Genomic DNA, 22,857 nt, shown 5'->3' with positions numbered 1-22,857 from the left:
GTCAATTTGTTATTTTTTCATTTTTTTTGGCATATATGAAGTAGCAAATGAACCTAGTTTGAGGTGCAAAATGCAATTACTTAAAAGTGCATGTACCAAAGATGCCTAGGCTCTCGCTTAAGCATCATTTCACCCACTAATCGACATAATTAATGGACGGCTTCAATGCCATGAAACACAACAAACTTGAAGAGGACGGCATCTGAGCAGAGGGATTCTTAGATAAATTACACTAAGATTGTGAAATATCATGACAAGTTGTTAGTCATTATGAAATTTTCGATTTCTACAGTGAGGACATTTAAATTCTGAAAATGATTTAAATATGTATTTTATTTATTCAGTCGGTACGATTCAATCTCAAATTGACTTGACATTCAGTATGCATAGACTCATCCTGACTACACTGTCAATTTTATATTAATGATTCACATGCACGATTCTGCCATATTTATAAAACCACGCCTTCCAATATGCTGCAGGTACAACTTTGGTCGCACAAAGTATTTTTTTTATGATCTATTTCTTACTCCCTAGGATCGATCTTATTGAGCATCATATATAAAACTATAACTGAGATATATTTTTAGCATTGTTGTCGAATATTATGTTATGTATATTATATAACATATTAATCAAACCATATTAAAAAACGCATTAATAAAATTTAGTCATCACAATATATTAAAGAATTAAATCTAATACGTATAGAGTAAAATATTAGAAGTGGTGGACGTGATTAAGTAAAATTTAGTATTTTTCCTAACGAATATTAATATAATAATATTTTCTATTAGCGACAATGGAAATATCCAACTAGCTAATTACACTATCACATATAATGCCAAATATCATGTCTTCATGATAAGATCTCACCAAATTTTTACCAAATGGTCAACTTTTTCCCCTTCCACGAAATCTTCGCAGTTGCCATGATTTTCATTTAACTATACGTCTTACTTTTACCCTTCTACTGTTTAAACTTTAAAGGTTTTTTTTTGAGATTTTTATAAAAATATTATATTTAACAAGGGATCATTCTAATTAAATAATGAAATTTATGTATTAAATAAAAATTATTTTACGCAGTGAAATTAAGTAGAAAATTGGACCATACCATTTTAGCTAGAAAATTTAAACTTCAAGATTTCTCAAATATAATAATTTAGGATAGTTATTTACATAAATAATATTAAATTTTTTTATATATGTATTTTTTTAACATAAATAATATTAAATTTTCTTATATATGTATTTTTTAAAAAAGTAAAAATAATTTATATAAATAGATGAATGATAATTATTACTAATTTATCTTTAGTAAAAAAAAAGTGCATATACAGGTGGGGGGATTAAAACAAGGATTGGTCTCTGTGCAACATCTGTCAACGGACAGCATTGGTAGTTTAGACTTTCAACATACCAAGTAAGCTTTACTTGAGCAATATTAATTCAGGGGTATTGTGGTAATTGTACTCCAAGATTTAAAACCTCGGCACTCCACCGCCACTGTTCCGGCGGAGTAATGGACTACAAGCGGAGGCTAATCGCGGCGGCGAAGTACGTCTACGGCGGAGACTCGCGCGCCACCGAAGGAGCGCGTGTCGATCCATCTGATTTTGCGGTCACGGCGGCGCTTAAACCTCATCAAGTCGAAGGTGTCTCGTGGCTCATTCGACGGTACCACCTCGGCGTCAATGTCATACTTGGTATATTCATACTTAGAATCCCCCTTTGTTCTGTATGCAAGAATGTTTGGGAAGAGGAAAGGAGAGTGTTGTCATTATGGAACTCGGCTCCGCACCAATATTATGGGTACTAATATGGGGTTTAAGTGGCCTTGGGTCTCTGACTTAATTTAATTGCTTCTTTAGCTAGCTGTTACATGATAAATTTAAGTTGCCTTGAAGTAGTTTTGATGTCCGTTGGTTGAGTTTCTGATGTTTTCTTGTGATTGCTTTTCTCTTCCTACTTTTCTGTTGCAGGGGACGAGGTGAGAGTTATGTTATACGGACATAGTTCGAGTTGCAAAATTCAACGGCAATGTGTTTTTTTCCCTTGTGGAATCATGCTTCAATTTCTTTATAATGGAAGACTTGAATTTTGATTTATTGCATTTGCTTTTTGTGAATAATTGTTGGAATTGCTGGTTTTCTTGATGTTTCACTCTCATTCGTGATAGAGTTTTCCGTACACTGTACTGAAAATTATTGTTGAGAGTTAGTGGGAAACCTATGGGTTGTTGATGAGTTGATGGTATTTAAGCATCAATAATGTGAATTCCAGGTGGTGTATGTAATACCAGCCGTGTTGCATTACATCATCTCAGCTAGATCGTACTATCTATGCATTTTGCAATCAGTAGAAGTACATCTTGTGAGGCATGTTAAAGCTGTCAAGAGGGACTTTTAGGAGAAATATATAGGGAATCGGGCTTCAAAGCCAATGCTGTGATTATCTTAATCTTAAATATGTTTATCTGTGTTGTTGTTTGGGGAAATTACCTTCATGTGAATGATTTTGCTATAGATGGGACTCGGGAAGACTTTGCAGGCTATCTCTCTTTTGAGTTACTTGAAAATTTGTCAGAAGTCTCCTGGGCCGTTCTGTAAGTAATACATATTACCTTCACTAATATTATTTGTTTTTCAAATTTCGTATTTTAAAAACGTGTAGGTCATAATTTCAGTGTACGATTTTTAATTCAACCTGCAGTGGTGTTATGTCCTCTTAGTGTGATTGATGGTTGGGTGTCTGAAGTGGGCAAGTTTGCTCCAAAATTGAGACTGCTCCCTTATGTTGGAGAAAAGGAACACAGACGTACATTACGAGGGGAGATGCATGAACATGTAAAAGAGCTGTCATTATCATCTCATGTAAGTAGTCCCTGTCTGCATTTTTGAGTCCTAATGCAAAACTTTATCACGTGTGCACTCACACGTGATAATGGGATGAACTTAAGATTTTCCTTGTCTGTCACAGATCCCAACATTGCCATTTGATGTGCTATTGACAACGTATGACATAGCATTGATCGATCAAGATTTTCTCTCTCAGTTCCCATGGCATTATGCAATAATTGATGAGGCACAGAGACTCAAAAATCCTTCGAGTGTATGAGTAAAGATTACACACTTCATCTATTTTAGAATTTGGTGTAAGTTCTACATGCAAATGCAATCCTGCTGAGGTTGGCAAAATTTCTTTGGTTATAATGCCAGATTCGCTTCTTTTGAAGTTGTGGATCTCGTAAATGGGATTGTTTTTCATGTTTGCCATGAGTGAACATTATGAACAATCTGTTTTCATATTATGAGCGCAATGTCTTTGCACACTGTAGAATGGTTACTTGTTATCTCACTGTGTTATGCATGTTCTGATTTTCTGACCTATCTCTCAGTCTGACATCTTACTGATCTCCAGTAACTGGTTTCTACTACCATAATCCAGAAGTGATGTGATGAGAATTGTTTAAAGCTGCATTTAGTTCTAATCTGGTAGTAAATGATGATATGGTAACTGGTTTGACTTTTATGATTTCTATACTTGTATAGATCTTACTGCTGTTACAGCCTTCTTGTTGGCAAACTTTAACAGGTCTTATATAATGTTCTAAGAGAGCAATTTGTCATGCCAAGAAAATTGTTGATGACGGGAACACCTATTCAAAACAATATTACTGAACTTTGGGCTTTGATGCACTTCTGTATGCCATTAATCTTTGGAACACTGGAGCATTTCGTCGCTGATTTCAAGGAAGCTGGAGATCCTTCTTGTAAGTTAGTCATTTGCACATATTTGCTTTCTGGAATGCATAGGGCTCAGTTGCTAATGAATGAAAAGATCTGATTGACTGAAAAGTCTTACAAGTTTGCTGAAAGATTACCATGGTTTTAGAAGGGAATTGATGAGATACTCAGCATAATTAGAGTGAAGTAGTTCTATATGGAGCTCCATCTTAATATCTTCTCTGAGCAGGCGAAGATACAGAAAAAGTGAAGGAACAATTTAAGATTTTAAAATATGTGCTGGGAGCATTCATGCTTCGAAGGACCAAATCTATGCTTGTGGAATCTGGAACTCTGTCACTGCCGCCTGTTACCGAAATAACCGTGTTAGTTTCTTACTCTAGTTGTTGGCTCTTTTTATTAGGTGATCTACATTTATCACCTGGTTACATCCCCAAAGTTAGTCGGGTTTCAGTAACTGGCTTGAAGCTGGTTACTTTATTGTATCAAAGCTGTCCTCGCATCTTAGTGCTTGAATGTGGTACTTACTACATTATGCATTAGCTGGACAGTTTGAAACTTTTATTGATATGATGGCGTCTTTGTCTCCCATACAGAAGAAGGGTTTATGTGTCAATTCTCCTTACTGTATCATTGTCGCCTTCGCATTATATTGCTTGAATCTGTTGCGGACCACATTATGCACTGCCTTGATGGTTAGGTATTTTTGTGGACAGGATGGCACCTTTGTCTCCCCTACAGAAGAAGGTTTATGTGTCAATACTGAGGAAGGAACTTCCGAAGTTGGTTGCACTTGCTTCTGGAGCTTCCAGTGCTCAATCGTTGAATAATATTGTAAGCAGAGTTCTTTCTGCCCGAGTAATTCTCTTAGTGGTTGTTCATCATATTTTATTACTTACTAATTCTGATTGGCCTGATGCAACTCTGATGGTGGTAAATTATAACTCTCCTTTAGGTAATTCAGCTTCGGAAAGCATGTAGTCACCCATACCTCTTTCCAGGTATTGAGCCTGAACCGTATCAGGAGGGTGAGCACCTGGTTCAGGTAGTCAAACTAGCCAATTCAGATTTTACAGAACAGGAGCTTACTTTTGGAGTTTGAAACTGAAATATGAGATGACACAATTTTCCATTTACAGCTACCATTTCGACAACACGAAATAAAGTGAAAGCAATTAAACATTCATTTGTGATAACACACATGGTTGTCTGCAATCCTGCAGTCTTCTCAACTTTTTGATATAAGTTTTGCAGTTTTATTGGTCATTTAGAATAGCATATGATGAAGCTATTCTGGTACATCAATTTATGTTTCACCAGGCTAGCGGAAAACTTCTAATTTTGGATCAGCTACTTCAGAAGCTGCATGACAGTGGACATCGAGTTCTATTGTTTGCGCAGATGACTCATACGCTTGATATATTACAGGTGAATTCTTATTTTCTATGTACTTACTGTAAAGGTTCTATGTCATGTGGCTGACTTTGTATTACTTCCTTAAGCCTTTCATCATATTTGTATGTCATGCAGGACTTCTTAGAATTGAGGAAATATACTTATGAGCGACTTGATGGTTCAATTCGAGCGGAGGAGCGCTTCGCTGCAATCAGAAGGTTCAGCCAAAATTCTGTCACTAAAAGTGCCAGTTCTGATGCTTATATTAGCAGTCCATTTGTCTTTTTGATTTCCACACGAGCTGGGGGAGTGGGGTTAAATCTTATGGCTGCTGACACGGTCCGTATGCTTTCCATTTTACTTACTTTCTATCCTTGCAATGTAACTATTGAACTTTGCACAACAACATTTATTGTTTTTGAAAGAGGTAAGGAGTGCTTCTTTGAATTTTTATTATTATTGCTCTGTTAGACCGAAATGTTTAGAGAAGTATCACATGATAATCCCTTCGTTATGTGCCATAAAAAATGTCAAATTTTACTTGAAACTGTTAGGTCACATCCATGTTTGATGAATTATGCTTGGGTAGGCATGTGAATTGCGTGATGGGCAAAGAAAAAACCAGTGTCAATACTTACGGAAATACACTTCTTCATTAGTGTTTTAAACTTTTTTCTCAATTGTTGTCATTGTCAATATGGATATACAACTCACCTTGACATGTGCTAATGAGATGAGAATTAGATATAGAATACCTTTTTGAAAATAGCTGCACTTGATTGCAACAGGGTAATGACAGTCCCTACTCTGGCTAGCTAACTGATACAGAAATTGCTCAATTAATTTCAGACAGAACTAGAATAGAACTAGATTGTGCTTCACTAGCGCAATGTATGTATGTATGTATATATATACATGTTATAAATATATGCAAAAAATACACACAAGCACAAGGTATATATGTTTATATGCAAATGGGAATTGAACTTTGTCCACAAGTAAGTATGCTCGTAATAGATTGTGAAAATTCATTACTTTGCAGGTCATATTTTATGAGCAGGATTGGAATCCCCAAGTGGATAAGCAGGCTCTGCAGCGTGCTCACAGAATTGGTCAAAGCAATCATGTCTTGTCTATTAATTTGGTTATAGGGCGTACGATTGAGGAGGTAAGTAGGTTAATATTTTCTTACAGCCACAATTTCCATTACTGATGTGGGATGAATGTAGGTTATTATGCGTAGAGCAGAACGAAAGTTACGGCTGAGTCATAATGTTATAGGGGACAATATTTTGGAGCATGAGGGAGGTAATATTGGAGGGACTGAAGCTGGTGATCTGAAATCTGTCATATTTGGGTTGCATGTTTTTGATACCACGGAGATGAATATGGAAAAATCAGATAATCTACTAGATATGGGCGAACTGATCGATTTGGCTGAAAAGGTTATTGCGTCCCGCCATGAGTTACAATCAGACGTGAGTGACAGGAGGTTTGAGATCAATCCAATGAATCTGATGGATGGTCATGATCTAGTCATGAAAGAGAGGTCTCAGTCTATTGATTTTGATCCTGGCCTTGATGAGGCTTCATACATGTCATGGGTTGAGAAGTTCAAGAAAGCATCATCAGCAGATGACACTGATATGCTGGAATTAGGGAATAGGAGAAGCTTACCTGATGAAAAACACATTAAAGCTGAAGCTGCTCGCAAGAAGGCAGAAGAGAAGAAACTATCTAAGTGGGAAGCTCTTGGATATCATTCATTATGTGTCAGTAGTCCTGTTCCTCCGGCCAATCAGGATATGATGTCGGATTCTGGTTCAGTTCATTTTGTTTATGGGGACTGCACAAACACTGCAGCAATTTGTCCTTCTGAGCCAACTATTATATTCAGGTACATTTCTCATCACGAATTACTTATATTCTGATCATTGATTTCTGTGCTTGAGGTTGTCTTATCAAGGAATCTTTTCTTTTAACACATAATGCCACCCCTTCATTATGTTTACTTTTTCAACCAATTTCATTTTGCTGGAGCTTTGTTAGTATGTTCAAGTTAAATCTCTCAGATACTGGTATGCTACTTGCTGGTTTAATACAAGGGTGTTTGATTACGCTTATCTTAAGGGGAAAAAAGACCAGTTAGATGTTTAAGGTCTTATAAGACATACACTGGTGTAAATTTGCAAAGAAGTGTTTATGAACTTAAAAGCTATCCGACACGTAGTTATAAAAATCGAGATCTCAGCCTTTTCCTTTTCAAATCTTATGAACTTCTTAGAGGAGCAAATGACAAGGTTTCCCTGACTAAACAGCGTTATTGGCATTTTGAACTTTGTATTCTCCAAACAAATTAACAACTTATCTTTTAAGGTAACATCTACTTTCATAAGCTCCCAAACAATCTTAATGGATAAAACAATTTTCTTTCCAGCTGTTAGCTTGCATGCATCCTCCATCATTAATATGGGTTTATTACTGGCATCGAAAAGGCTGAATTGACCTAAACGTTGAGGACCGAACAACATGGAACAGAGGATGAATCCATACATGATTGAAGATGTCGAGAAATTTTTTATTTCACTGGTTTACCCTGTCTACCTCTATTTTCAATTTCCATTTGCAATCTGTGAAAAGGATGAAAATAAAAAAAGTATGAATTATTATCATTCGGGGACATGGCCATCACTTACTGACATTAAACAATGAGATTCCAAGTATTACTTGTGATGTGAACTTCTCGTAACAGGTAATGGCTCTTTTTTTTGTTTGAATTATGCTTAAGGAATTTTGACTTGTGAAGATTCTTTGTGCAGCTGTGTTGATAATTCTGGAAACTGGGGGCATGGGGGCCTTTTTGATGCACTGGCTAGGCTTTCAGCTACCATTCCCAACACATACGAGCAAGCTTCAGAATTTGGGGATCTCCATCTCGGAGATCTTCATCTCATAGCAGTAACTGGTCAGTTTCCTGCTTTATAATCCATTTTTTACTTACAGGTTCTTGAGAGTACTGGAATACTGTTAAATGTATAGAAAACTTTTGAAACAATGCAAATGAATACTCATTTTTTATCCTCACTTTTATTGGAAAAAATCAGAACAGCCATTTTGTTGGTGGTGTTCCCTATTGTTGTCTTGTGATTGTGTAGAGATATCCAAACTTTAACCAGCTTTATTTTTCAGATAAGTCAAACTTGTGGTTTGAAGTGGTTTTCTCACTATTTTTAACATCTTCTTGAAGGATCTTCATCTACCATTTTCTGAACTTTATTTTGAACCATCAGGCAGTGAGGCGATAGTTTGTCCAAGTGGCGCTCCAAATTGTTATCCATTGATACATCAAACCTCTTTATCTTTTTCCTGTTGCTTCCTTCACCTAGTTATTCTTAGCCTTGCAACTGATTTTCTGCAGAGGACCATAGTGTGTCACGTACTAGTAATGCTCCTCAATGGGTAGGTTTAGCTGTTGTGCAGTCATATAATCCCAGGCGTAAAGTCCCTCGCAGTAGTATCTCCATTGCTGATTTGGAAGTTTGCCTTGCGAAAGCATCATTTTCAGCTGCTCAATATTCTGGTACAGTTTGGTCATTTTTCTTGATTCACAGCACTTTTCTTCTAACACCTGAAAATCTTACTCTGGATTTTATCTGCTTTTCTGAGTAGCTATGCTGGAGTATGGTTGTGATTTAAATTTCATGCTACTTGAATGTGGTACGGAGCCTGCATCAGATCTTGTTTAATGCTTTAGTGCAGCTTCACTGCCCCATGGTTCCCTAAGATTTCTTACTTTTTTGCTGGCTTTAACGACCCAAGAATGAGAAATCCAAGGCCGACATAAGTAATTAATGTCATTTTCATGCAGAGAGTCATCTTATGACTGACATAATTTACTGCAATGGAGTTCTGTAGATAAGTAGGTCGGTAGATTATTGATAGACATGGCACAGGCAGGTCTTCTACATTTTCTAAAGAAGGACAAATGAGAACGAATGAAAATAGAAAGTTGCTGTCAGTGGAAAGGGAGACTGGAGAGAGGCCAAGAGGTTCTTCCTATGCAGATTATGATTGTTTCTAAATCTCATCAGGTACTTAGAGAAACAAGTAATTGAAAGAGAGAAAATAAGAATGAGTTGATGAAAGGAACTCTAAAGGAAGTCACTGTTTCCAGCGTTGCTGCCTACTAATGATTTTATATACATTACAAAATTAGCTATTCCCACAACTTTTGGAATTTTCGCTCTCTCCCTTTCATCCATCTCATGCCAGTTTTCAATGCATTTAATGGCTTGGTGACTCTTCTTTTCTTGGACACAAACTCATTCATCCACTTTTTCTCACTGTCATACTCAGAAATCCTGTATTTCTCATACCTCCACTAATGGCCACCCATTCATGGAGTCACCGTGTTCTTTTAGTCATTACCTGATTCCATGTATGTGTTATTTCACACCATATTCTTGTGATGCTGATTGTGTGTGGTTCTCACTGTTTTTGCAGAGGCTGGAAATAATCCTTATTTTCCTTTTCTGTTGATGTCAACTGCCAGTTAGTCTAATCTATACAATTTTTCCATACATACCCGATAATATTTGTTTCTTAATTAAATTTGGCAGCTTCGATCCACATGCCGCGTATTAATTATCAAGATGGTTCAGATCGTTCAGAATGGTATTCTGTTGAACGCCTTCTACGAAAATATGCAGCCATGTATGGCATAAATATATATGTGTATGTCCTCTCTCTCTCTCTTGTGTGTGTGTGTGTGTCTGAGTGCACGTGTCTGTTAGATAGGACGTCGAGGTTGAGGTTATTTTTCCTGTGTACAAACTAGCATTTAAGTCTCAGATACAGCAGCGCAAATTAATGTGTCAAAATTATCGCTGAACATCATGCCTAGAATACATAGTGGACAGCGAGTTTTTGTATCTCAGCTACAGGATGTGAATGTCATAACATATGCACACATCTGATTTTGTGGCCTGTATATCCATACTCAGGCGAGTTATTTCTGTATTGTGCAGATATTATTACAGACGTGGTGAATGATGCAGCCAGCTAATGATAGAGACATCGACTGCACCCTTCTGTTCTGATGGCTTATAATATTACACATGATTTTGGAGACTCTGTAAGATGCAATGCTCTGCCTGTACAGGAGTGAGTATGTGAGCTGTATTGACATTGTCTTGTTAATAAACATGTTATGTTGTAACTTGTAAGTTCCCTATAATTTCCTATTGAAAAGTATTGGAGCTGCTTATAGTTATTGTCTTAAATCAACTTAATTTATCACATGAGATCATTATATGCTTCAGCGGCATGTGGACAAGGTTTCCAGATGTGCCTCTCTGTTTGTTAGCTTTTATCAGCGCGCTTCAGTTCTCAACTGGTAGCTACTGCTAATTGCTGTCATCATATCATTTTGTAGATTCTACCTTTATTGGAACTAAACTGAATATATGACATCTGGTTTCTGCTGTAAGGAAGGCAAAACATCTTTTTATTTTTTTAAAAAAATTATAATATGCTCTCTTTTTTTTAGTTTATTTAATTTGGAAATCGTCCTTACTAATATTTTATAAGTTTTATAATTCATTTTCATCCAAACAATTTGGAAATTATAAAATAAATCTGACCAAACACACTTTAAATAAATACATACGTGACATCAATGTCAGACCCACACAGTTGGAAGGATAGAGAACTCCAATTTTTATAAAGTTAATTGCGATGAAAGAGTCGGCTTTTGATTAAATTATAACTTTTTTCAGCTTATCCAGGTAGAATTAAATAATTAGAGGATTAGTCCAAATTCATAAGTTTCTCCAAAAATTTAATAAATTTAGTTCTATAATTTATGACTCGTATGTAGGAATCTGGAAGAACATCTTATTCTTACAACATTTTGCAAGACAAGGTCCAATTCTGACATACATGCCACACATGAAATAACATAAGCGAGCGCACAGGCACAGACACACGGAGTCATCTACTCCAAATCACCACGGAACATCTGAATATGAGTTCACGTTTGAACCCAGGCGAAAATACCGCAATACTCTTTAGCACTGCTGCCAGACATGTCGGATGGAGTGCGGCTGAGGTAGAAACGGAGCAGCCCGTAACTATGAAATGGTTTAAACTGCAGTGAGTGTTCCGTATCCACAAGCTCTTCGGGTATATGAGTTGTCCCATGGTTGTAGGAGAACAAGGCCAGAGAGTATCTGGGCTTGTCTCCTTTCATTAGCACTTGATGCCTGGCTGAGTAATTATATATTACAAGTAGATCTAAAAGTTACTTAAATATCAGCCGCACAGTTCCAGGAAGATTATGACAGTAGGTGGTTTGGTCTTCGGGGAACAAAGGTTCTTATATATATATATATATACATGTCAGAATATCCGTAGGTTCAGCCTCACCTAATGTTTTGACGAGGATTTAAGCCCACGTTATAGACACAAAAACATTCAGCTCTTACCATTAGATATACCATGATTCAAGTTCTTGAAATGGATATGAAAAATATATGTATGCAGGTGGTTTTTAGACAAACATATGTATGTACCAGAATGTGTTGTTGCCTGAAGGCCACATGAGAGTTGTGAAAGCTTCATGAGCATCAGAGGTTGTTGCATCTGGAATCCCCATGCTCTCATGAGGCAATTGTCCCACATACCCATGGTCACCCAACTTCCCCGAGTTTCTAGTTTTTGTCTCAAGTGGAAGACCAAACAGTCCTTCCGTTACGTCAAACACTTGCTGGTCTAATTCCGATGGGAAGTCGTCGTTCTTGCAAGAAAATGCCATACTCTTCAAGAGCATGCTACGCATTCTTGCAGGCTGACACCCATGAACTTGAAGATCAATGATGGGAATCATGAATATGTTCCCAGTGCCATCATGACTTAAAAATTTAATTTTGTTCATTTCTATGTATTTTTTTTTTCTAATCTTCCAAATTCAGATGTGTTAATTAACTAAATGCGTGAGGAATGCATGTATGCACAACTTGCATGGACTATATCAACTTGTTCTCATGTCACGGGTGACAAAAATATCAGCATATTTATACATTATATGTATATGGAGACATATCAATAATAACTTGGATTGATGGATGATTTTATTTTCTAAAATAATTGAACCATATTTTTGTAAATGGTATTAAAAATCTTAATTAACATACGGTTTTCAAGGTTACTTTCATTTATTTATTATAACAGGCAAACTGTATTACTATTTCTAAATTTTCATATTAACATTTAAAAAAAAACTCATGTGTACTGATTAAGTCTAAATTGTCAATGAGATCTTGTTTAAACCATAAAATAGGCATCACATCATTGTTTCGAATTTGAGTCTTATAAATATAGATATATATATATATATATATTTACTTTTATAATAATATATTATTTTTTGTTTGATTTTTAATTAATATCTATTTCTAGATATAATATATCAAACTATATAATTAATCGAATCCTATAAGAAAAAAAAAAAAAACAACCTAAATTGCCCTAAAAATTTATGAAGAACAACATGAACTTGTGGTGAATTGTGATTCGGCTGAATTTGTAGGTATCGATTAAAATGTTGATATCGACCCAATCTCTTGTAGGCCCATATGGTTACATCCAACAAAGAGAATAAATTCATGGTAATGCTACTATATGTAATCCAATGTGAGAACCCTAAGAATTGAAGTTTTCTGGTAGCATAAAATTTATAACGAATGTAACTCTAAAATGTCACAAAGAGTATTGTTAAAAATCAAAATCCAATTTAATGTGTATATATGAGTACATTGAAGTTGTTTCTGCACTCTAAATCTTCTATTGCAAAATGGTCGCATTTCATTTAATTTATTATTTTATTTAAAATACAGATGTGGTAGATTTTACACATATAACGTGTGTATATATATATATATTTAATAAAAAATACAAAATAATATCATTTTGATAATAGAAGATCTGAACAGGCGTTCATAAAAAAAAAAGGGTGAATTACATTTTGCATCTGAATTATAGTAATTTTTATATTTTGCCATCATTTTTTTTTTGTCAACTTACCATTTCAACTTTGTAAATTTGCACTTTGCTATATATGACCTTTTTCTTTAATTAATTTTTCTACTGGAAAAACATTGCATGTTGTGCATATGTGAAAAATATCACATTACATAACTCTTAATATCACATGTATACTACATGTGATATTTTTTTGACAAAAAACTTGATTGAAAAATAATTATAAATGACAAAGTGCAAAATTTTATAAAATTCAAACGGTAGTTGACACAAAAAAAATTAAATGCTAAAGTATAAAAATGGTAATAATTCGAATGTCAAAATATAACTAACGCAAAAACAAACTTTTATTTCTCTCTTTTATTACATCTGAGAATTGTTGCTAGGCACCTATATAGTAGGAAGTCTAAGATTTGTGAAGGATGACCCCTTAATTTAACATAAATTCCGAAGACAATTAAGTTAGAAAGAAAGAGAAAGATTGTTTGAATCTAAGACATCTCACACATCCCAGCTAGCCCAAGAACACATAAAATCCATGGATTTATTAATTTGTCATGCTACTGTTCCTTAACACCAACCACTCTCCAACAACATACTAGCATCCCATTTATATTCACCCTAATCCATCCATCTTTTCACTCAAAACTATCTCTCCACCCTTATACTTTCTCTTTGCTACTATTAACCATGTCCAACATCATCATCAACAGCAACAAAAATGGTGCAACTAAGCTATCGCCTCCACCAGCTTCTGGACGTGTTGCCACTCCAGGAAAGGCAACCATACTCGCCATCGGGAAAGCCTTCCCCAACCAACTCGTTCCTCAGGATTTCTTGGTCGAGGGCTATATTCGTGACACTAAGTGCGATGATTTGGCCATCAAGGAGAAACTCGAGCGCCTATGTGAGCCATTTTATTTATTTTCTAGATGCACAAAATCGATCCTGTTATACCTTCTTCCCTAAGAATAAAACACACATTTCCAAAAATAAATCATTACCCCATTATTATTTATATTGTTGCTTTCCGAGGAATTTATAGCGTAAAATATGAGAACGATGGGACTAAGTTCAATTTATTAAGATTTGAGGGTTATTTTCATAATATGGCTAAATTTAAGAGGTGTTAATATAATTTCTTTAGTACGATTGTAATTTCACTTTGCGAGAAGGGAAAATCAAAAAGTAATTAGGTGTAAATTAATTTCTTGAATTTCCGCTTGCTAGGCAAAACGACTACTGTGAAAACCAGATACACAGTAATGTCCAAAGAAATACTGGATCAATACCCTGAACTAGCAACAGAAGGCTCTCCGACAATCAAACAGCGCCTGGAAATAGCAAATCCCGCCGTCTTGAAGATGGCAAAGGAAGCAAGCTTAGCATGCCTCAAAGAATGGAACAGGCCACCATCACACATCACCCACATCGTCTACGTTTCTTCCAGCGAAATCCGCTTACCCGGCGGCGATCTCTACCTCGCCGCCGAACTCGGCCTCAGAAACGACGTCGGCCGCGTAATGCTATACTTCCTAGGCTGCTACGGCGGCGTCACGGGCCTCAGAGTCGCTAAAGACATAGCCGAAAACAATCCAGGAAGTCGTGTTTTGCTGACCACTTCCGAGACGACGATTCTTGGCTTTCGACCGCCGAATAAAGCTCGCCCTTATGATCTCGTCGGGGCGGCGCTGTTCGGAGACGGAGCAGCCTCGGTGGTCATCGGCGCTGACCCCGTCATCGGGAAAGAGTCGCCGTTCTTGGAGCTGAACTTCGCTGTTCAGCAGTTCTTGCCGGAAACCAGCAACGTGATCGACGGGCGGCTGTCTGAAGAGGGCATATACTTCAAACTCGGGAGGGACTTACCTCAGAAGATCGAGGAAAACATTGAGGACTTCTGCAAGAAGCTGATGGTGAAAGCGGGTCTGAAGGAGTACAATGAGCTGTTCTGGGCAGTTCATCCGGGGGGACCGGCGATCCTGAACAGGCTGGAGAGCAACCTCGGATTGGACAGTCAAAAGCTGGATTGCAGCAGAAGGGCATTGATGGATTTTGGCAACGTTAGCAGCAATACCATATTCTATGTGATGGAGTATATGAGGGAGGAGTTGAGGAAGAAAGAGAATGGTGAAGAGTGGGGGCTTGCTTTGGCTTTCGGGCCTGGTATTACGTTTGAAGGCATTCTTCTTAGGAGTCTTTGAGAAGTACTACATTTGATTTGTAGCACAAAAATGGCTGAAAAGGGTTGTTGTTGTGTCGTACGTAAGGAAAATCAAAGGATTTTGGTTGCATTGTCAAAGAATCAAGAATTTGTTGTGTGTTTTCAAAGTGTCTTTACATGAAACAGTATATGCTCTTGGCATCTTAATAAATTGTCATTAATTCTACCGAGATATATAGCATCTTGTTGTATAATTTTATATGTAAATTATTTGTAGATACTTCTTTTTATTATTAGTATTATACAAATGTTATGAAATGTGTATATAAATATATATACATATATTAATGATGCGTTTTCAAATACTTTTTCAAATTTAAAGTTAAAGTCCTCCACCAAGCAAGCCCAACAAATATCGAGCCCATAGCTTGTTTACTTTTACTAACTTGATATACCAAAAAAACGAGCCGAATCTTACAGGATGACTGATCATATAACAAGGACGATATATCACCTATACACGATATCATAAGACACTGATAATTCTCTAACTAAGTCCACCTAAACCAACTAAAGTCAACTTATTAAGCAGCAAGTAATAGATTCTCGGATTCTCATGTTGACTATGCAAGGGTCATTCAAAAGGTTATATCTGCATCTGTATAAATCCAAATTTCAATCTCATTTTAACACCTCTTGGATCCTACTATACGGTAGTATGTAGGTAGAGACTTTTGTGCAGTCATTTGGATAACGAAGTTCACTCATTTTTTTAGTATATTTCTAGCGTATTTTGCACTCTGCACAATCCTTTCGCTCTATCTTGATATTTTTATCAAGTCATTTTAATTACTAGGCGTTCAAGTTTTCCTATTCATTTATTCAGTTAAAATCTTGTCCAAATTAAATATAAGAGTGTTAACCTATATTTTGTAAATTAGTCTTTCTTTAATATTATGATTTTAGTGAAGGTCTTTTGACCTGTATGTGCAAATAGATCCTGATAAGCATCATATATATATATATATATATATATTTAAAGTGCAATATGAAATACAACATTGATCTACAATTAAAAGTCCAAACTAATTTATGTAAATGATTGTTATAATAGTATTTGTTAGACTGCATTTCTTATGAAATTGTAATTGAAAGTAGATATTGTTGATATAATCAAGAACAATTGTTTCAATATTATTATTGTTGAGAAGCCTCAACGGTTTAAAGGTGAATCATGGGTCAAACTAGCGCATGAAATCCAACGAGCTCTCACTTGCAGGAGTACTTTTATCCAAATTTAATTTAAATCACATTAAATTCATTATCATACATGTTATATTATTAATGATCTTTAAATTAACAATTAATCATATTACATCCCATTTATTTTACATTATTAAATTATATAAACAACTCAATATACCTAAATAAGGTGTTTATATACTGCATTATGACGACCCATTTTTAATTTAAAAATCCGACACTAATTACTGTTTAAGTTAAATACTTCAACACACTCAATCAAATAATTTGAGTAACCATAACATAATTAATCAATTTTTTGTATTCTATCGTCCAATAAATTTATATCACAAAGTAAACAAGACGAAATACTATAAAAAGAAGACAGCTTAATGCAACTTCATTTGTTTTTGCTTATTATCTATAATGATATTGAAAAAAAAGGACAAGGAGTTGTGATATTGTTATATCAATATTTTTTATTATGTGAATAATATATTTAATTTTCTAAAATGATGTATTAATTATATGTATGTATATTTCCTAACATATTTAAAAAATGAAAGATTATTTTATTATATTTATCTATCCGTTTAAAATGAAAAGAAACGACGTCGGGTAAGGTTCCCCCACACCTAGTTGCTAGTCTTTGTTACGCCTAGTAGTCATTTTATCTGGAGAAATCTGAGGAAGTTTCCTTAAAATTCCTTCCTTTAACGGTGTTCGCTACAATTTCTTGGCGGTTAATATTAACTAATGTTCTTTCTCTGTCTCGCTTATAAATCTTGAGTACCTCATTCGGTTCTTTGAATTTTACCCGATTTTCATATGGTAGAAATAGGGTTTTGCTTCAGAATTTAATCGAATTCCCGCGAATCCTATCTTGATTTTTCCTTTTTTGTCTAGATACCCTTTCGCATAATGGATTCTAGAAATTCCGAGATGGAAGAGTCCATCTCACCGCTTATGGTAATTATACTCTCTCTCTCTCTTTTTAATTTTCTATTTAACGGAAATAAATTGTGTTCTTGAGTTTATTGTAAAGTTTTTTGTTCTTTTTAATTTCGTTGTCAAAGGCAAATAGGAATGCGATGAGGGACGATCGTCCTGGGATACCGCAATTGTTTACATCAGTGCCAACTCTCAATGATGCTGCTTCTTATCTCGCGGAAACGACGTCTATCTTCACTCGCTGCTTCACCGATATTTCGAGTAGTTTCTAACTCTCAGTTATGATTTTGGTTTTTGACATTGTATGATACTTCATGTTGATTAGCTTTGGGATTGCATACCTTGAAATTGTTTACTAGGGAATCATGTTGTGATTTTTTTTTTTTTTATTTGGATTGGAAATGGTGCTTGTTGCTATATGTAAACTACCTGGTGGAGGGGAAAAAAACTGGGATTGGAAGAAAGTTGGTTGCTAAGCAAATTCTGCAGATTGAATTATCGAATCTTTTGTGATAGGAAAGGATGGTTTGCACAGTTTCCATTGATGTTATTGAGGATTAGTCGTCTCTGTATTTTGGTAATTTATCAAGCTGGGACTGTCTTGAATCTTGAACTAGTAGGATGTTCAAATTTAGCTTAAATTTCTCCATGCAAATTACTTATGGTATTGTACCGTGAAAAATTATTCTTTTAGTTGAATTTCGGTGCTAGTAATGTTATCCAGCAAATGCCACAGGGCTCTTTTTACATCTAAAATAATTTGGATATAGACAAGCATTGAATATCTGTTTTGTTAAACCATCATTCATCAATTTCCACGTTCCCACATCTCATGTTCAATTATTCTCTTATTTAGAGATAATGTGTCCCTAAGTATCCTGACCGCACTTAGGTTTGTCTGGTTGGGGTGAAAAGTAGGAGTATAAGAAAAGTGGAAGTACAAATGGATATATAAGAAAAAGTTTGGTGTTTGATTAGGGAGAATAGTTGGAGGAGAAATAAAACTAGATGTATATAAAACTACTCTAGGGTCCAATATGTGAAAGTATAATGCTAAAAAGATTTTCCCCCAATTATTTTTTTCTTCCCATTGATAATACCAGTACATAATAACTAAATTTCCAGAAAAACTACTACGTCATAGATCATTACTAATAGCTTGTTGTTTTATTTGAACTTAATAATTGAGAATAAATGCAAAATATCCATTTTGATGAACATTTTTACTAATAAGATTCTAGAATTTTTTATATACAAAAAATATTTTTGTATAATATTAATTTGTTGTTTTCTAATATAAAATAAAGAGAGATGATTGAACTGTAAAATTACAAAGATTAGTCTTTCTATTTAATCTATTTTTCTCGTACCAAAGTAGGAGAAGTATTTGAGATTTATTCCCTTTCAATCATACCGAACAATGTGAAGGAAAACTATTATTCTTTTCCTTCCCTTCTCCCTTCCCCTTTCCTCTCAGTTATACCAAACAAACCCTTAATATTCAGTGAGAAGGCTTCGGTTCACGTAAAGTTTGGGTTTATATCATCATGTTTCCTCTGTGCTGTGTGCCACACACACACAAAAAAAAAGGAATACTTCATTGCCAGTCTAAGTGTCAAAGAAATGCATGTTTTGGCTCTTGATTGTTCACTAGAAGGACAACAAGCCTTCCCCTAGAAAGCAGTTTGAGAGTGGCAGAGGGAATGCGGGAAATTCATTGAATTATTGGTTAAGAATTGTTTAAAAAAAAGCATTTTTATGACAATGACTATGAGGATAATAATGCTTTATGCATATTGGGCATGAAAAGTCTAATTGCTTTAATTCATACCTTGAGATATTTGTTAAGTTCCATGCATCAGTAAATTTAGCTATTTGTTGCCATTTGCCATACATAAATTTGATATAAGCTTCTTTGATTAAATGCACAGACTTAAAAAGCTTTGGCCACTTCTGCTACTCTTTCTCATTACCAAGTACAGCTTTTCTTTTTCTCCACTACCCCTTGTTCCTCTACAGAAAAACCAAAAGAATAAGATGCTATATGTATATATACATATACTAGTGTGTGTGTGTGTGTGTATTATATCCTAAAAACAGTTTATTTTACTTAAAATCTAATGCATTTTATTGCTTCTACACTTCTTGCAGTACGACCTGTATCTGAAGACACTGATGGGCAGGAAATGTTGTCATTTGTTTCTGGAGAAGCCAGAGTCTTGACTGATAACAGAAATGCATCGCCAAGTGCAAGTGTTTCATCTGTATCTGAATCAATTGATACCAAGTATGCTGCGCCGGTAGTCCATAGTGCAATAACCAGGAGCACAGCTGGAGAGTCTTCTCAAAATTCTGATGTGCTTTTGCAATCAAATAACACTAACCAGAGTGGCATTTCCATCTTTCAGGGGTACGTTTTTTCTGAGCCTACTAGCATGCTGCTTCCGTTTTGTAGGGACACGGCACTTTTTGTTTTGTAATTGATATAAGACCATGTCATAATAAAATTTCATTGCTTCAATTTTGTATGGAAAACATGGCTGTGGGATGCTATTGAATGTGGTTAATTCCTGTTAATCACCTTATTTCTGTGTTTGAAGGATCATCACATACTTCACACTCGTATTTATATTACAAGTTCTGCTTCTTACGGTCATATCCATTTGCTTATTTACTTATTTATTGTTGCCTGCTATTAGCCTCATTGAAAGGGTGAGGAGGACTGTTCGAGGCTCTGCTGATGACATTGGATGGCTACAACAAGCAGTAGACATGCCACCCGTTGAAGATGGAACTGGAAGATTCATGGAAATACTTGATGATATAAGGCATAGATTATATGAGTATTTTTTCCACTTTCTCTGTCTCTTTATGCATGAAGTTCTAGTTTATAATGGAGTTGTGTCCTCTATCTCAGGCATGGTTTGCACTGGTTGCCGAACACAATGGTCTACTTGTTAGTACCAGGTAGCAATCCTTTATCCTAGTTACATTCACTTCTTTTGTTGCATTTTTAGAGTATTATCTCTCAATTTATCCTAGTTACATTCATTTCTCGTGTTGCATTGTTAGAGTATTATCTCTCAATGCGTTCATCACACCCCTTGAGGGTACATGTGTAGACCCCACCATGGCTTCAGTTACATCTGGAACTTATATTTGAGTTAGCGCGACACTGCTACCACTCCAGGATTCATGTAATAATTGTCTCTTACTCAATTTCCCTCCAGATGCATGGGGTTCTGTAGGTTGCGAATCTGAGTAGGGTATTATTGGTGATAATCTTAATTTCACATCAATGACATGTCAATCTGGTAGAGAATCATGATGAACTTTCAGTTCATAGCCTGTGTTTAGCTATTTGTCATATGATTGGCTAAATAAGTTGAACATTGGAATTCAAGAAACTGTTTTGAAATTCGAAATTTTTGCTGATGTTTCTTAGTATTGGTGATCATTAACATGCACCACTGACTTTGTTCATACAAATTTGTAACTTTTTGTGGATGAAGATAGCTTTTGTTTTCTCTGTTATCAGATTATATCTGTTAAACTTGGTTGATAGGTTTGCCCTGTTTGTAGGTCTTTTCAGCAACCATGGACCTCTTTATTTTGTGAACACAAAAACAAGTTTTTTGAAGATGGGCCTCACCTGTCATATAGCCAAAATTCACAGTGAGGTATGTTAAGTGACGCGTGCTATTTGCTATGTACTTCTTCTGTGCCATAATGAAGTTGAGTTTTAGGCTTCAGTGGAGAAGAATGCCAAAGAGATAAAGGAATATATAGAAGAAATATATTGGGGTTCCAGGAAACAAGTTTTGCTACTTGGCCATAGTAAAGGTGGAGTGGATGCCGCCGCCGCTTTATCCATGTATTGGGATGACCTGAAAGATAAGGTTGCTGGATTAGCATTAGCACAGAGTCCATATGGTGGTAGTCCAATTGCTTCAGATATCTTGCGTGAAGGTCAGCTTGGCGATTATGTTAATATCCGTAAGCTGATGGAAATCCTGATTTGTAAAGTGATAAAGGTATCTCTAGCTTGCCTTCTCTATGGGATTTTTTTCTTGCATCCTTAAATCTTTAAATAATTATTGACATGAGGACGTAAGTGCTAGATCTCACTTTGTTCTTCAACTGGGAAATCCATGGCCATATTCATTGCTTGATAATTCTGAAGTTGGAATATTAGCGATTTGGCTGCCCTTCTTTTTCTTTTTTGGTTACACTAAATGTGTTTTCTCATAATTGCATATTGGAAATGCAATATGCTAATGTTGGCATCTATTTTGAAGGGTGACATGCAGGCTCTAGAAGATTTAACTTATGAGAGAAGGAAGGACTTCCTGAGAAAATACCATTTACCCGAGGAGCTCCCCGTTGTTTCTTTTCATACTGAAGCGAGCATTTCTCCAGCTGTCTTGGCCACGTTATCCCGTGTTGCCCACGCAGAACTACCTATGTTTTCCCCTCTGTCTGCTGGCCAACCCACGACGCTTCCTGTTGTGATCCCTCTTGGTGCTGCAATGGCAGCCTGTGCGCAGCTGCTTCAAATTAGGTATGGTGAGAAGAGTGACGGGCTGGTAACTCGCCGTGATGCAGAGGTTCCAGGCTCAGTCGTGGTTCGGCCAACACGTAAGCTAGATCATGCTTGGATGGTTTATTCATCTTTAGATGATGATCCATTAGAGGCGAATGCTTCTCAAGTGTGTGAAGCTCTTCTGACCTTGCTTGTTGAGGTTGGGCACAAAAAGAGACATGAAATTACCAGGAAAGATGAGTGAAACACTTGAATTACCTTTCAAGTATTAGTCGAATCAATTCTTTGGTTCTTTTTAACTGGTTGGAGATGTAGTGGTAGTGCACAATACAATGTCAATGCAGAGAGTTATAATTTCTAGACCTGGCTCTCAATTAGTGGGATATGTACATGTGTTAGGAAAGTGTTGTAGGCATCATGGGAGTGCGAGCTGTGAATTGAACTAGAAATATTTGGCTCAGCACTTGATTGTATTCTGACGAAAGGGAAGGGCTATTACAATCATTCCTACTCGCCATTTTGTGTCAAAAACTATCTTGTTTCCGCCTCTAGTGCTCCACACCTTGGCTTTCCCATTGTTTATGTATCTTTCTATTCTCCCCTTGGAAACCTACTGGAAGTTTGCCACACTTCTCACGTAGCATTAAGATTTCTCGTTTCTGTCTGCACCAAACAGGCGGCTATGGTTGGAACTGGGAAGGTCAAGTTTCGAGAATTGCCTCTTTTGTCATGTCAACTGCCATCTTCGTCCGAATATTCTTGTGGAATCTGAGAGC

At 35.9% G+C, this 22,857-nt stretch overlaps 3 protein-coding genes and 1 pseudogene across 7 annotated transcripts; 3 read left to right on the top strand and 1 right to left on the bottom strand.

The window, feature by feature from the left end:
- Nucleotides 1-1,383: 1,383 nt before the first annotated feature.
- ASG3 (SNF2 domain-containing protein / helicase domain-containing protein) lies at nt 1,384-10,410 on the top strand. 3 transcript variants are annotated; one of them, XR_002287918.2, is made up of 18 exons: nt 1,384-1,709; nt 1,986-1,993; nt 2,530-2,608; nt 2,716-2,876; nt 2,983-3,114; nt 3,598-3,775; nt 3,979-4,114; nt 4,466-4,583; nt 4,705-4,794; nt 5,070-5,177; nt 5,280-5,483; nt 6,187-6,312; nt 6,374-7,041; nt 7,964-8,109; nt 8,563-8,724; nt 9,013-9,235; nt 9,764-9,878; nt 10,172-10,194. XR_002287918.2 is itself a non-coding variant. In XM_011091626.2 (17 exons), the coding sequence occupies exons 1-17, from the start codon at nt 1,526-1,528 to the stop codon at nt 10,194-10,196; spliced, it is 2,640 nt and encodes an 879-aa protein (XP_011089928.1). In that variant the 5' UTR covers nt 1,385-1,525; the 3' UTR covers nt 10,197-10,410. The 3 variants fall into 3 exon arrangements, 2 of the variants coding, with proteins under 2 accessions (XP_011089928.1, XP_011089936.1); XM_011091626.2 differs by lacking the exon at nt 9,013-9,235 and having other exon boundaries at nt 1,385-1,709; nt 10,172-10,410; XM_011091634.3 differs by lacking the exons at nt 1,986-1,993; nt 9,013-9,235 and having other exon boundaries at nt 1,559-1,709; nt 10,172-10,410.
- A 646-nt stretch (nt 10,411-11,056) lies between these two features.
- Nucleotides 11,057-12,495, bottom strand: LOC105174155 (deoxypodophyllotoxin synthase-like; annotated as a pseudogene).
- A 1,326-nt stretch (nt 12,496-13,821) lies between these two features.
- Nucleotides 13,822-15,517, top strand: LAP6 (Chalcone and stilbene synthase family protein). Its single transcript, XM_011096149.3, has 2 exons — nt 13,822-14,091; nt 14,415-15,517. The coding sequence occupies exons 1-2, from the start codon at nt 13,875-13,877 to the stop codon at nt 15,383-15,385; spliced, it is 1,188 nt and encodes a 395-aa protein (XP_011094451.3). The 5' UTR covers nt 13,822-13,874; the 3' UTR covers nt 15,386-15,517.
- A 1,696-nt stretch (nt 15,518-17,213) lies between these two features.
- Nucleotides 17,214-22,612, top strand: LOC105170699 (alpha/beta-Hydrolases superfamily protein). 3 transcript variants are annotated; one of them, XM_011091596.3, is made up of 10 exons: nt 17,214-17,329; nt 17,494-17,556; nt 17,664-17,799; nt 19,470-19,514; nt 19,690-19,948; nt 20,238-20,366; nt 20,456-20,505; nt 21,121-21,218; nt 21,285-21,572; nt 21,837-22,612. In XM_011091596.3, the coding sequence occupies exons 2-10, from the start codon at nt 17,509-17,511 to the stop codon at nt 22,323-22,325; spliced, it is 1,542 nt and encodes a 513-aa protein (XP_011089898.1). In that variant the 5' UTR covers nt 17,214-17,329; nt 17,494-17,508; the 3' UTR covers nt 22,326-22,612. The 3 variants fall into 3 exon arrangements, with proteins under 3 accessions (XP_011089898.1, XP_088740694.1, XP_011089906.1); XM_011091604.3 differs by having other exon boundaries at nt 17,245-17,345; XM_088884568.1 differs by lacking the exon at nt 19,470-19,514 and having other exon boundaries at nt 17,237-17,556.
- The last annotated feature ends 245 nt before the right edge of the window (nt 22,613-22,857 follow it).

This window comes from Sesamum indicum, linkage group LG1 (assembly GCF_026168435.1).
Source record: "Sesamum indicum cultivar Baizhima isolate 11 linkage group LG1, ASM2616843v1, whole genome shotgun sequence".
In the NCBI taxonomy this organism is placed as follows: Eukaryota; Viridiplantae; Streptophyta; class Magnoliopsida; order Lamiales; family Pedaliaceae; genus Sesamum; species Sesamum indicum.
The sequence above is the reverse complement of the archived record's forward strand: the minus strand, read 5'-3'. Positions and strand labels throughout refer to the sequence as shown.

Coding starts and splice junctions, on each gene's coding strand:
- ASG3 (XM_011091626.2), top strand. CDS start 1,526: ATGGACTACAAGCGGAGGCTAATCGCGGCGGCGAAGTACGTCTACGGC. Junction 4,795..5,069: donor AGGGTGAGCACCTGGTTCAG/GTAGTCAAACTA, acceptor ATGTTTCACCAG/GCTAGCGGAAAACTTCTAAT. Junction 9,879..10,171: donor TATGGCATAAATATATATGT/GTATGTCCTCTC, acceptor TGTATTGTGCAG/ATATTATTACAGACGTGGTG.
- LAP6 (XM_011096149.3), top strand. CDS start 13,875: ATGTCCAACATCATCATCAACAGCAACAAAAATGGTGCAACTAAGCTA. Junction 14,092..14,414: donor GGAGAAACTCGAGCGCCTAT/GTGAGCCATTTT, acceptor TCCGCTTGCTAG/GCAAAACGACTACTGTGAAA.
- LOC105170699 (XM_011091596.3), top strand. CDS start 17,509: ATGGATTCTAGAAATTCCGAGATGGAAGAGTCCATCTCACCGCTTATG. Junction 19,949..20,237: donor GGCATTTCCATCTTTCAGGG/GTACGTTTTTTC, acceptor GCCTGCTATTAG/CCTCATTGAAAGGGTGAGGA. Junction 21,219..21,284: donor TAGCCAAAATTCACAGTGAG/GTATGTTAAGTG, acceptor GTTGAGTTTTAG/GCTTCAGTGGAGAAGAATGC.